At 43.8% G+C, this 15,181-nt stretch overlaps 1 protein-coding gene across 4 annotated transcripts in view; it reads right to left on the bottom strand.

The window, feature by feature from the left end:
• Nucleotides 1-15,181, bottom strand: part of SVOPL (SVOP like) — a 671,022-nt gene that overhangs the window by 36,501 nt on the left and 619,340 nt on the right. For all 4 annotated transcript variants that reach the window (XM_086952960.1, XM_086952958.1, XM_086952961.1 and 1 more), the window contains 2 exons: nt 2,479-2,560; nt 731-820 (listed from right to left, as the gene is read on the bottom strand). In XM_086952960.1, coding sequence (XP_086809086.1) covers nt 731-820; nt 2,479-2,560 — 172 coding nt within the window. The remainder of the gene's footprint in view (nt 1-730; nt 821-2,478; nt 2,561-15,181) is intronic.

Raw genomic sequence — 15,181 nt, 5'->3', positions numbered from 1 at the left:
TATCATGCGTATGCTTTGTTAGCATGTATATTATGAATGCTTTTCTCAAATGTCCCTAAAATGGTTTGTTGACGTCTTTGAAGACTGTAACAAATCAAATAAAAATCAGTCAAGAAAGCAAATAGTAGAATCAATGATTAATGCCCTGGCACAGAGAGCTGGCTTTGAAGAGCTTAGGGTGCCAGTTTGAGTAGCGTCCACTAAATGTCAGCTATAAAAAGACGTACTGTTACCCTGTAATGGACAGTTTTCATCAGAGTCATCATCAAACTTACTCATCATGGCATCATGGCTGTTCCACTAAGTCTCTTCATGTGACACCCACCGCACCCTGTGGAATACATTTAACTGTTCTTATAAATGGTCACCTATGTGTGGCGGCAACTAGGCGCCATCCCTCAAGTGTTCAACTCATCATTGCCCCTTTGTCATAGATGTCTTCTTCAGAGCCCTTAAAAACAGAAGGCAAATACCTAGCATAATGGTAAACTTTTCTTTAATTTACGCACTAACTCCAATACGATGTTTTTTTTAAATGAAATAACATCAATAAAATGTAAAAACCTCTTATTTGAATGACTTGTATTCAAAATAGGTAAGTTATTTATTTTTCTGTATACATCACATTGTAATATGTACCTCTCATGTGTAATGAATATGTAATCCAATTCTGTGGACGTACTGGAGTAGTAGCACCACGAGTATTCATGCCTTGGACAAAGTCACTTACTTGTGCTATAAATGGTGCTGTCATTGCTCCTATGCGGCAGACAGAGCCACTGGTCCCCATGCCTATGGCTCTCATCACAGTTGGATAAACCTAGGATGGGAGGGAAAAATATCAAAAAACAAAAAATCAGACTAACATCCTTCAGATAAAAATAAGCATAATTGTATTTCGGCTATAAACATCCAGCCCCATCCAATATGCCCCTTTCTTTGTCCATTCCCAATATCACAAAACCTACAGTGCTTGGACCTCACTTCCCCCACTGCTGTGTACGTCCCAGACTATTGGAAATAATTAACGGTTGTGTCTCCACAACATTACTACCAGATCATTACTAGGTCTCTCCACCAAAGAAATACCTCTTTATCTTTATCTTGTGACTCTTCCTCTTTTACTGACTCCTGACATTCCTTTTATTTTAACAAACAATATTAGCAGAATTTCATTTAAAAAAAATGACATGAACAAAAGACAAGTGTCATTGACTTATGATCAACAAACAGGTGGGAATGCTGATTCCTATGTCTAAACCGCATGACCGTCTACTTGCAACATTGTGTTCAATATACTTCAGACTACTGAACAGTTCTTTGAAGATACACAGAATGTCGGCTCCAAACCATCCCTCTTTCATTCACAAGCAGCCCTCTACATAGGACCATTCCTTGGATATCTTGCAGTGCTTCTGAGGACATCACCTAGCTCTATAAATTGGGATAGTCAATGTCATGCAGTGGCCCAAGCCTCCCTCAAACCCTGGGTAGGCTCTATGGATCTGTACAGCACGAGCAATGTCCATTTTGTGAAGACAAACCAATGCAAAACAGAGCTCGTGTGTATCTATTGGTGTCAGAGAGGCTATAGTAAGCCCTATTGGTGAGGAAGGCATCACAATGTTGACACAATACCCCCTACTTAGGGTTTGGACTATACTTTCCCAAATGGGCTGCTCTTGAGGGCATGGCCATTCTGTATGCAGGCAGTATCCCATGGGATTCCCACACCTGAGACATGGCACAATTTCAAGGGATTTCTTCTCTGAAATAAGGTTGCTTGAAAAGTGTGTTTGCTTCTTTACTGAATTTAAATGTGAGCTATAAAAATGGGAGAAACTTGGAATGCATCTACAGTATTATGTTCCTGCAATAGATGAAGATACTGAATTACATGTGTTGTTACTCAGTATGTTTTATTTACAGTCTGTGAGCACTATTTTTTTACATGACTTTCTACTACTTACTGTGCACAAGTCACTCTCCTGCAACTAAATGACTATATTTTTTTGCAGTGTAGCACACCGTGTTTGGACTTTAACAATGGCAGCTGGGTGACTTTTCTTTTGTTGTGCGGCTCACTCAACTCAATTTTTGCAAAACTGTATGCTTTTTTCCCCCAGTGCTTCATTGTTATTAGCAATGGTGGCAGTGTGATAGTTTCAAAATAAGCAGCTCGCCCGACTTGTTTTTATTAGCAAAGGCAGACATGCGTGATATTTTCAAAATGCGCAGCTTGCCCAACTTGTTCTAGAAGCAGGAATGTTGCCTACCTACTTGACAATCTGGTCAAGTGCAACTCTTAGGCGGAGTAAAACAGAATGGGAAAGTGTTCTGTCACTCTCAACCTATGAACTTTTCCCCCTATCTCAATGTATTCCTTCTCTTAGTTTTTGAGTTCTACCACTTTTGGTCTGGCTGTTCTATATACATTTCTTAATGTTAAGAATAACCCATGGATCACCTGAGTCTCACCTCTGCAGTATAGATGTACACCGTGTTGAAGCTTGCCGCCACTAGAGCTCGGAGGAAGAACAGTATGGCGATCAAGCCATATCTTAAGGAAAAAACAGAGATTTGTGGTGAGTCGACATGGTACATACACCTTCTTCCAGTTCACACATATTTATGTTGTAATCTATAATACACTGCAACTAAATTCACTTTCATTGCTAGGTACATTCCAACACCACCTCGCCTGTATTCCTCATCCCAGGCCATAGTAATGGAGGTGAAGTCTTACATTGAAGACCAGCACTCTTGACGCTAGTCCTAAGAAGGTTGTTATCCTGCAAAAATAAATGATAAAAAATATTGATGGTCCAGTTTTTATATTTAAATATGTATTGCAGAGGCAGCACTGATGCCACTGTATTTAAGTTGAAATGTGAGATCCACAGGAGAGCTTAATTTTGGTTAATTTCTAAATGTGTCTGGCTTGACTAATTGGCACCAAATGTTGTAGATCAAAAATCTAATACATTCTCTTGGATTCTGCCAAACTTGGTGCTCCGTTATAAGTGGGTGAGGGGGTTGAAAAGTGTAGAGTTCTTAAAAACACCCCATACAGAACGTTTTCTTCGCAAATATTAAAAAATACAGCTGACTGAAAATGCATCAAAGTAGGCAGGCACACAGAACTTTGTATCATTCAGTGCCTCATATTAGTCTATTGCATTATCAGTGGGCAGTGCCTAATTATAGCCGGTTCTTGTTAGGTGGCATTGGCATTTATTTTTCTAGCGTATCAGAAATGACATGAGCGCCAGAGAGGGGGAATAACATGCGGTTAGTAAAGAAGGAGGAAGAAAAGGCAGCAAAACCATCACAAACAGGAAGCAGGAAGCCGCAAGGGGGAGAAAAGGGCACAGGGGGTGTCTGGTAGTGGACTGAAGACTACTGCCATTGGTATTTGGCGCACCCATGTTTAATTGCATCGGCAGCCGGCTTCTGAGCAGAGCTTCGAGCACCAGCACTGTTTTTTTTTTAGAAATGAAGCACTGCCCATAGCCAGAGTTCATCAAACTGTTGGCAGCTATTCTCAATGGGAAGGGTTGGCATCATGTCTTCCAGGGTGACATAGAGGTGTGGCCCTCAGCAAGACTTCCATTTTCCTTCCTTTAAACTGAAAGATCATTTGTATTTTCACTATTCTTCCAGTGCACATGGCCCATGGGGCTCTTTGATGGAGGAAGCAGATAAAGTGTGCTGCGCTGCGTGCCACAGGTTCAACAATGAGTGTCTTCCAATCAGAGAAGATTATAGCATAGATGGCAGGAATTACCCACAAATGTTCATGAAGGTGAAGATTCTGAACACAACCTGCATAGCGCTTTGTGAGTGCTGCTTTTCTTCTCGTTCACATTGACCTTCCTTGTTGCTCGCTTTCACCTGAGTGGGCAGCTAGCAGCTGGTACACGATTCAGGGGAAGATGCCTATAATATGCTACTCAGCATAGTCTTGCAGCACTGACAACTGACATTAAGTAAACGCACACATGGATACCCCACTGGTCGGGTTGATTAGCTATACAAACACTACTTGATTGACTATCTACAGAAGCCAAGGGGTAACCAAGGGGGAGGTCCACGCTGACCCACCGGTATATTCTCCTGTCAGCTCATCACACCACAGGGAGTTTTGACTCTGGTATTCCCTATCTGCGCTGCAGATCACAGACAACAATGCATGAAGATGCTGATCAAGCAGCCATGCTACCATGCCTTACGCAGCATGTGAGGGCAACAACAAAACCATTACATCCATTTAGTGAAATTTTTGCCCCAACCATGGTAGCAGCGCATTGGTGTATTTGTCTGGTCCACCTCAACAACTACTTCACTGTCATGAGGGAGGCAGACACCACCATCAAATGCTCACACATGTTACACAATGCGGAAAAGGAAATATTAAAATTATTCAGAACACTGTCAAATACAGGGGAGGCGAATCACTTTGAAGGCGCAGTGGCTGAGCTGGAAATGGAATTTGATCACCAACTGAACCCCATATACGAGTGATTTGTACTCAGGCAGGCAAAGCAAAAGGAAGGCGAATCCATTGATAGCTTCTATGCACAACTATATGCTCAAGCGAGTACCTGCAAGGGTGAAGATAGTGAAGAATGTAAGGGCTCAAACTATCCAGGGTTGAGGCTCATCTATCGTATGCCACCTTTCACTGTGAGAACTGCACATGAGCCTGAATGTGATTCTTACACTTGGTTGATGACATGAGGTAGCAAGCACTTGTGCGCAGAAATGGAATCTGTATTGGCACAGATGACAGTAAAATTAGCGCCTGAAGGACCTGGACACATAAAAACAAACAATGCTTTTATGCAAATGAATGCTATTAGATGGAGAACATGGGTTCGCTGCATGAGGGCCATGAGACAGTATACAGCCACAAGTGTCTTCACTGTGGATATTCTAGGTGCAAGTGACACCTACCACCAACATGCCCAGCATGAGACAATACATGATGCAGCTCCATCAGACCGAACCATTTGCAGAAGTCTTTCAGGGTGGAAAACGAGGGAGAAGTTCCCAACATCGCCAAGCACTTCATTGCATCTGCAGGCCAAAGCATACAATCTCAGCAATGGGATACATTAATCTCCTGAACCTGACACAGAAGACAACAATGGAGAAGGAGACAAAGAAATCGTCCTAATTTCCTTCATCAACTAAACTTCCTATAGAAGAAGGCCCCAACTTAAATGCGGAGTACTGATCCAGGGTTTCTCTGCCACTGCCCTCATTGACTCAGGAGTATCAGTAACAGTAATGGACAAACAAAACTGCTGTAAAAAAGTCCAAGGATGGAGCTCATGGGCACCAACACCAAGATATATGTCAGTGGTACCTGATTCTGTTGACTAGCTAGACCATTCAATACCACCATTTGCATGACAAGACATCAGTCAGGGCCAGGATATTGGTAACGGACTGGTACGGGCATACTGCTTAGCTTTGCAGTGATAGAGCAGGTTTATTCTTTGCCAAGAGTGTTGCCACCTGTGAAATAGATGCTACATGACATAAGTCAGCTTTCATTGGGTTATAGTGTTGATGAAGCAGTCTGACTATAAATAGATACAGGAATAAATCTAGTGGTGTAACTTGGAATGTGTCTGGCCTGTGTCCTGGGACACCCCAACAGTTGTCCCCTTGAAACAGTCTGGTGCAGTGTGCATATGTATTGACATGCGATTGCCAAATCAAGACGGAGCACCAGCTGATATTTACTGTAGCTGATATCCTAGTGTACCTGAACAGTGCTAACTGGTTTTCAAAGCCTGATTTGATTTCAGTACATCATCAACCGTTGGGTTAGTTGAGGAGCTACATTGAAACATTTTCTACCCAGGTTATACTTACATGCTAGAAAAGACTGGGTTTTGGGGTTTCCTCTACTGCTGAAGTGTTTCAAAAGACTATTCAAGAAGCCAACACCAGACTGGAAGACATCATGACTATTAGTGACAATATGTCAAGAATGATGCCAAACATAATCATCAAATTAGAGCCACTTTAAAAAGTCTTGCGAAAGGTGGCTTCCCACTACATCATGAAAAATTTGAATTCATGAAAGTTAGAATAATATTTTTGGGATGCATCTTTTACAGCCCAGGCATAAATATATAGCTGAAGAATGCACCACATTCACAGAATCCCTTGGAAGTCTGCAGATTTCGGAATATTATTATTCATTGTGGAAGTTTCATCTCTAACCTGGTGATCAACCATCTTCTCCCGACTAGTGTCAGTTTTATGACCCCATGTCACCAAAATCTTTAATCAAACTTTAGAGCTAGCTTCCTTCCCATTCATATGGAAGGAAACATTGGTCTTTCCTCTATTAAAAAAAACAGGCCTAGAAATTTACGACCCAGCAAAATACCGACCGATCTTGCAGCTACCGTATCTATCTAAAGTCTTGGAGTGACTGGTGAATAGACAACTCAACACTTTTCTTGAAACTCATAATCTACTAGACCCCTCCCAGACTGGTTTTAGAGCCAACAACAGCACAGACTCTCAGAGTGTGGACCACTGTGGATTCCGAATCTCCCACCAGTAAGGAGCAGCTAAGGGTATTTTTAGGTTTGTTGAAGGTCTATTCAAGATTTCTTCATGATGTGTGCTGACAAGACACATACCGCCCGATTCATCAAAGAAAATAGCGCTCGCAAAGGGCCAGATTCTGAGAATCTGGCCCTTTGCGAGAGCGATTTTTGCATTTGGGATTCAGCATCCCAAATGTAAAAATCGCTAATTGCGATCTCGCAATTTTGCGAGGAATGACATTTCAGGAATCTCTATTTGAGATTTCTTAAATGCAATTCAACATACAATTTAATTTTGCGAATTCGCAATTTCTTTCCGCAATTTACCGCGAGGTCAGACCTCGTGGTAAATTGCGAAAACTCAGAAAAATGCATTTAAATGCATTTTTCTGAGTTGCATGTTACACACACACATGTCCTTTGGACATGTGTGAGTGCAACACCTGTGTAAAATTTCATTTGAGGGGTGCTACAGGGTGTCCTTTGGACACCCCTGGCACCCTTGAAATCGCTATCTTATTTGCGATTAGCAAATTGCTAATCGCAAATAAGGAATACTCCCCATTCATTCCTATGGGCCTTTTGGCCCATAGGAATGAATGGCGAGTTATTCCTTATTTGCGATTAGCAATTTGCTAATCGCAAATAAGGAATATGTAGGAATCGCATTTCTTCATGCAATTTCTACATGAATCCCGTTTTGCGAGTCCTTAATAGCGATTCGCTATGAATCGCTATTAGGGCCTCGCAAAACGGGAGTATGATGAATCAGGCTGTATGTGGTGAAACTGGATGACGGCAAATTGTGAAACAAAGACAAGTTGACTGTGGTTCCAATGTGTCTGCACTATTGTATGGTGTGTCTGGGGTTGCGAATCCCACGAAGCCTGAGGTGCAAGCACAACCTTGCCTAACAAATCTTGAGTGCATCAGATCTCAAAGGAGTCAAGCTCCTCCTTATCGTCTTGAATACTTTGAGGCTCTGCTAGTTGCATACTGTTCTATTGCTGTAAACTGCTTTGAAATTTACCTCATTTGCGGATAGGTACCTATTTTGTGAAATGTATTAAGGAAATGCAATGTGTGCTACTGCGCATTTGGAGGTCAGGAGCCGAGCCTTGACTATATAGAATATTGACTATGTTCTAATATCACATAGTATATAGTAAGATGGTTCATAAAATAATTCCACGCTAGCAGTTGTTGGGACGATACTCCGCTTTTCTTTTATTTACTGCACTTTTCAAGAGATAACAGGTCAGAATTAACAAAAGAGAAAGAGGGAAAACAAAGAAAAAAATCACACAGGGAAATCCAGAAAGAAATATAGAGCAACAGTAGTAGCATTATTTTGAGTACAAATCTGAGCATGGTCAGTATAGCGGCTGTTCGTTTATAGTCAAGAGGTGAGGATATATCAAGGGAAGTATGCATGTCCAAGCAAGATCATCACATCGTGCACTATAAACCTTACACTTAAACGTACACTTAAAACAAACAAAATATTCATTTTGTCTCTTCGGGGTGCAGGAGTAAGTAAGAGCGAAGTCGCTGCCTGGTGTTTTTATGCCTGGAGGTGGGTGGTTGCAGTGCAGCATAAATGTCACTAGCAGTGTCACAATATATTAAATCTCCCATCCAGGCCCTTACAGTTGGGGTTGCAGGGCTGCCCCAGTGTTTAGAACGGTGACTTTTGGCATGCAGCAAAGCGATAGCAGGGATTCGACGAACTCCAGCATCCAGTGGTTTACTATAGCCTAACAAAGCCACTAATGGGGAAGCGGTCAACTCAGAATCACTCATCAAGGCGAGACAGCGAAATACTTCTCCCCAGTATGCTAATATTGGTACGCAGTTCCGCGCTAAATGAGAGAGGTCTGCAAATTCCGTCGGACATCTAGGGCAACCATGAGATTTAGTGGGGTTCGTCTTTGCCAGTAATTTAGGTGTAATGTACGCTCTATGTATACATTTAAGATGTAAGAGCTTGTGGCGCTGGCTGCAAGAGATCAGCCTGATTTGCTCTCAGCAATAGGCCCATGTCTTCTCTGGCAAGGGCTGTCGAAACTGTCTTTCCCATGCTGTACGTGCCCCCTTACCTCTGGCGGCCGGAATGTAAGGGCTAAATGATAGAGTCAGGAAATCAAGTCAAGTGCGCGCTACTAGCAGATATAATGACAAGTGAGAGCGAGGGGAAATCCGCCGGTTCCACTGCAGACCCTCAAAGTGCGACAGTCATAGAGACGGGTGTCCTGTGAAGGAGAAACATGTCCATCTGGGACACATCATGGTACTCTGCAAGATACGTAAAGGATCACAGTTGGGCATTACCAAATAGGTCACCCAAACTGTGCAACCCGCATCGGGTTAGGGTCCTTTTGGTTAATGTTTCCATGGCCGATGACAGCCGTGGGTTGTCCAAAAGCAGTATGTGTGGGAAGTAAAGGAGGTCAGCATGCAGATAACAAAGTAGCTTAGTCCAAGCCTAGTATGTCGTCTAAAGAGTTTGTAATTCAGTGGGCGATCTAGGTAGTCCTTGAGGGATAATAGCTGAGAGGGAATGAGGATGAGTCTGTGACCACTCCGGTTTTAGATATTACAGTAAAATAAAAGTCCGGGACGCCAAATCCTCCATGCAGCTAAGGCATTGTCAATGTCTGCCAACTGATGCGCGGCTGCTCACCAGCCCGGACTAGTCTAATAAGCATGCCCCGAAACATGTCACAGAATTTCGAGGTAAGTGAATAAATGTTGAGAAAGAAGATATAACAAGCATTTACAATGCAATGGTTTTGCCTTTGTTAAAGTTAGAGCTATTGGCATTGCTCTTGACATTATTTTTATTTATGTTTTTTTAACATAAATAAATGGCATTGTCATTTACAATGCCAATAGCTTAATCTCTCGCAAATGCCACACACAAACACCCACACAGAGCCCCCCACCACACACACACACAGAGCCCCCCCACACACACACCCACACAGAGCCCCCCACACACACACCCACACAGAGCCCCCCCACACACAGCCACACAGAGCCCCCCCACACACACAGCCACACAGAGCCCCCACACACTGCGAGCCCCCTCCACACACACTGCGAGCCCCCACACATTGCAGGCAACAGAGGCACGTAAACAGCTCTTAGGCGTAAGGCATTCTGAATCATAATTTGAGTAAGCTGAGGTGGGGTTGCTTTTGGAGAATTATATGCTAGGAATTTCATTCTATTGTAGAAGACCAAGGCAAAAAAAAGCAGAAATAATATTTCAACAACAATAGAAAATGTAAGGGAAATATATTTGGAGTTTCAAGATCATAGTTCTGACCTATAGAGAGAATATTTCAACTAGGAAGTTAAGCTACTTTGTTTAAGGATATCCAACTCCCTAAATTAACACTTTAGAAAATACTGGAATAAATAAAGGAAAATCTGCAGAGCCAGTTGGTTTTCTGGAAAAGATATACTAGTTATTAGAGGAATAATGAGTTACTGTAGTTCAAGAAGTTATAAACACAATTTGTCTCTCTCTATGTGTATCTATCTATATATATTTTTTTTTGAGAGAGAGAGAGAGATATTTTGTATTACTAGCATCATAAAAGTATGTTTGGCATTGACTTACTAAAATGTGGAGAAGCGTACAGTCAAGTACACAAAATCGTAGGTTTACACTGATACAAATGACACAAGTCGAGTTGTGCACGTGAAGTGCAGTGTTTTCAAAAGTGTGCTTTGCGACATTCCTAACAAAAAGATAAAGATCTGCCTCAGCATGAGGGTGGGTGTTGCCCAGGATCCTACATAGAGGTGCCTGTTGCCTACAAAGCCTGGATCATTTCTCGCCTCCTACATGCATTATTTTTATGATTTTTCAGTGATTCCAAGTTTTCCATACATGCTATAAAGCATAGACTGCATAAAATGCAGAACATGGAATTGTTTAGGAAAGGGGTAGAGGGTCAAACAATGGAATGGAATTCCTATAAACGACCCTTCGCTTGGGTAAGTAACGCCATAGGCTGGCAGATAAAGTCTCTGTACATTTTAACCTTTATGAATGTGCAATCCTACAAGTTTAGAAAGTGCACACGTTCTATTGGCTAAAATATGTAATTTGTGAACAAGTAATAATCTCAGCTTTGACATAATTCATGTGAAGTGTGGGTCAGGAAACCAGTGCCATTTGCCCAATATATAGGTCGTAGCTATTGCTTTGCCGAGTTTTCCCTTGTAATCTGCGCTTCGAAATAGTGACTCAGAGAAAGTGAAAGTCAGCTGCCATATTAAACTTGTACATCTCAAAATAGCACTACAGAATACTCACCGGTCTGAGGACTCGCACCACCTCCTTGAGGACCCCCTCCACGTTCCGCACCGAACACAGCACCAGCGTGCAGACCACAGCATCCGCGGAGCCGCTGGCCACCGTCGACATGTCTTCCCTAGACGCCACGAGGAAGCGCGTGAACCGGACGTGGGCAACTTCCGCACAGCTGATTTCAAAGATCACAAGTACAACCATCTTTAAAGCCAAACCCCTCATGTGCAACCTCTTCTAGCTCACCTACCAGTCCCAAACATGAACTGCCATACAACCTCCACTCACTAGTGACAACACCCAACTCCTGATAACTTATTCTACCATATTACTGGAGTGAAGGCATGAAATGGTTTGCTTTAGTGCCTAAGACTACTTCCAAAAACACTGCACTAAGCCCTAACCTTTGGGTCTGGAGTAGTGTTGCCCATCATAAAGTGCTTCAACGCACTGCCAGGGGGGAGTATGAGCTATAGAAATGAATGGCACTCCTTAGCATTGTAGGAACACCATCAGCAAATGCCTGAAAAAACTCAGACAGCTGTACCATTGCCCAGAGTAGGATTCTGGAAGCAAAATGGAATCAAAAAGTCATTACCCAGATTTAAACAGTAAGAAAATCAACCCCTGCCATAGAACACCTGCAAGAGAAGCAATAGTTACACAGCAAGGAGTGCAAGCCTGCGGAACAATTGCCTTACCGTAGCCTTCAGAGTCTGCATTTTTAACACTCACTGACCTGATCCAATGATTGGCGAAAGCAACATTCCTAAGCCCTTTCCACTTGTGGATGAGCAGAACACAAGCTTAGCAGATTTTTTTAAAAATAAACACGTTATGGGTGATATGGTTTACAATAACTAGAAACGATAAGGGTAGCTCATTGGAGATAATGAAACGGTCCAACGATACAGGTTGGCACAAGGAGCTGCAAGTTATGACTTGTGCAAAAAGCCTCATCGACTTCAAAGAAAGTAGGCCATCCAAGTCAAAATGCTCCACTAAGGGCCCCCAACTCTTCCGGTATGTACTCAAACAGCATATATTTTCCATGTAATTAGGGCTTTAAGTGGGCCGGGTCTCGGCTGTGTTCCGCACCGGCAGTTTTACAAAGCAGGTGCCGAGTGCAGTTCCTATCGGAAGGTAGATCACCCGACAGTGATCTGAATCAGCAGTGGGGCAGGAGGGGTGAAGGGCAGAGATTAGGCTCTAAATGCAACAGGTCTACGGCCTTAGAGCCGCTGCATGGACTCCTGCGGTCCAATATGAGCAGCTTCTAGATATCTCAAGCCCACCATAAATAGAATTACATATTTTCAACATCCTTAGTTGGGCATTCGTTATTTCACAGTTTCAGTACTGAAGCATTTTCAATATTATTTACAACAGTTGTTATGCAGCCAACAACCATTGACAAAGCCAATAGTCCTGGCATGTGTACTGTCATTTGTATTGTATCTGGTTGCAGTAATGCAAAGAGGAAGTAAAATACCAGTCGGGAAACATTTTGGTAATAGTTAGGTTGTGTTTAAGCCACACCCCTGATAATACAGGCAACCGTCCTCGGAGACCCCCCTCCAGTTTATTTAAACCACCTGAAGGCCTGCATATATGTGCACGTGTCTGTTCTCTGTATGCGGGGCTTTGCAGCAATCCCAGTAGCTTGCAATGGGTCCTAGTCAAGCGGTGCGCCAGCACTGAGTGCGAGTGCCAGTATTTCCAGAGGGCGCTCCGAGAGACGGCCCAGCGCAAGGTCGAGGCTACCGACTGCCCTGAACGACCAGCCTCTGGACTGCGCATATTCCGTTTAAAGTCTTATGCCTTGGTCTCCCTCCATTTCATGCCAGCTATAGTTTAGGTTCCTCCACGTTCATCCAGTGGGTAGGCGCCATATAGTGGTACCCGCCGCAGCGTCACTGGCAATGGTCAGACATTCTCAAACGTTCCTTCGCTTGGAGACCTCTGCTGGGGCCCCGAGATCAGCGCCGTTCACCGAGGGCCCCTAAAGCAAGGCAGGGGCTTTGATTAACCTGTAAGTGGGAGCCCCATGGCAGGCTCTGGCTTAGATCAGGCTCAGGGGCCCCGTTACAGAGCGAACCGCAGACGCCGGGCCACCGACCTCGGGCAGCACCCACCCCCTCCCAAAAAAAAAACCAGGCACCACACAGCGACTTTGAGAGCTGCTGCGCCGTGCAACATCGAACAGTTTAAATGACTGCGTTTACCTTTCCAATTCTCTTGCAAACGAAAGTCGGTGCCGAGCAAAGATTAAGACAATGTGCCATCGTCTGCACCAACCATACATGCCAGTTTCCAGATTTAGACTGCAGACTCCCGGTTTTAAAGGCAGAATACATGTCATTTTTACCTTCCTCAAGTGTACAACTACCTCTACGCCAAAGAAATTGGATAGAAATAAAATTCCCATTTCTCGGCTTCACCACCTTTCTATAGGTTCCAAAGTGTTGGGTAGCATTACCATAGTGTAACCTGGAAGACGGGTGCTGGCTCAATGGCGGAACAGATTCGGGGGCGTTCCCGGCTTTTGGCTGACGTCCCGTGACGTAGCCAAAAGCCAAAAATTCTCGGAAACGCCCCCGAATCTGGTCCGGCATTGACGGACAGGCCCGTCTTCCAATGGCTAGCCTCCATTTATGGAGCTAGCCAATGAAAGACGGAGGCCGTTCCTGTCTCCCGTATACATCTCAAGAGGTTTTCGCCTGCGTGAAAAAGATGCGCAGAGCGCATCTTTTCGCCAGGCAAAACCTAAAAAGGGGGGGGAAGTACCACCATTTTAATGACGGCAATTCTTCCGGCAATTGACAGGGAGAGAGTTATCCACTGGTCAATTTGAGTCAATAATCGAACAATTGCAGGTCCATAATTGAGCCGAATAACCTCCACTGCTTTGTGGTGCAAAATAATACCCAGGTATCTGGGGCGGTCTTCACACCAGCGCAGGTGGAAATAGAGAGTAAAAGGGGCCGTGGCCCAAATCATGACCAACCTGAAAACACCCCAAACCGTACAATTTCTCAGAGGAGGGGAGGGAGATTAGTTTCGGGGTCCTTGACAAATAGCAGGATGTCATCTACGTATAGTGAAGCCAATAGGGGGCCTCTGTAAAATCTGAGCCCACATTGTAAATGACGTTACTACAGAGGACGTACAAGGGGGTCCATAGCAATGATAAACAGTAATGATGACAAAGGACAACCCTGTCTGGTTGCCTGTGACAGTGTGAACTGATCAGCGAGTCCGCCATTTACATGGAGCCGAGCCACTGGATTCATATATAGGAGGCAAATAAGATCAGAGACATTTTGGGGGATTCCCAATTTGCCTAATTTGGCATATAGGAAGGACCATTCCTGGGAATCAAATGCTTTTTCAGCGTTGAGCAAAATCGATGCAGCCGGAAGTTCAGGAGTAATTTGATTCATAATTGCAAAGACTGGGCAAAGATTTACAGATGTGGAGCGATTTGGGATGAACCCAGTTTGTAACAGAGATATTATTTTGTCCAGCAAGAGAGAGAGATACGAGTCACAAGGATCTTAGCTAAGATTTTATAGTCCTGCTTTAGCAAAGAGAGGGGTCTGTAAGAGGCACAGCTGTAAGGGGGTTTGCCCGGCTTAAGGAGCAGAGAGATGACAGCCTCACATCGTACGGGGGAGCGATCCATTCTGTAGAGATTCCGCATAAACCTCTAACAGATGAGGGATTAGCAATGGTTTACATGTTTTGTAAAATTTGCCGGATAGCCGGTTGGTTTGGGTCCCGCTGAGTTTATCTATTGGTTGAGAGACCTCATCCACTGTAATGGGTGAGGCCAAAAATTGCAGCATTGCGGCTTTCAAACCAGACCATGGCTACTTCGGACAAATAATCGGCATGGACGTCATCAGCGTGGGGATAGCGGGTGGTATATAAACAAGAGTAGTAGGAGAAAAAAGTGGTGTAATGTCAGCGCTACTTGCAATCGATGTACCATCTTCTAGTTGAATCTGTGTAATGAATGAAATTTGATAGTGGGGATGTAATAATCTGGGTAATGTTTGTCCCGGTCTCTCACCCTCACCGTATATCTGCGCCCGTGCATATTTGCCAAGATAGTTGGCCTCGCAAGCAGCAAGTTCTTGGAACTCTGCAAGACGTTTTGCCCTGCAGTGAAATGGAGGCGGGGTCATCTGTCGAGGTCTGCGTGTCAAGGTCTTTCAATGCTTTTGCAGTAGTCCAAAGGTCCTGGCGGATGGAACGAAGCACCCCAAAATGTTTAGCG

This window comes from Lissotriton vulgaris, chromosome 1_2 (genome assembly GCF_964263255.1).
Source record: "Lissotriton vulgaris chromosome 1_2, aLisVul1.2, whole genome shotgun sequence".
NCBI lineage: Eukaryota > Metazoa > Chordata > Amphibia > Caudata > Salamandridae > Lissotriton > Lissotriton vulgaris.
The sequence above is the reverse complement of the archived record's forward strand: the minus strand, read 5'-3'. Positions and strand labels throughout refer to the sequence as shown.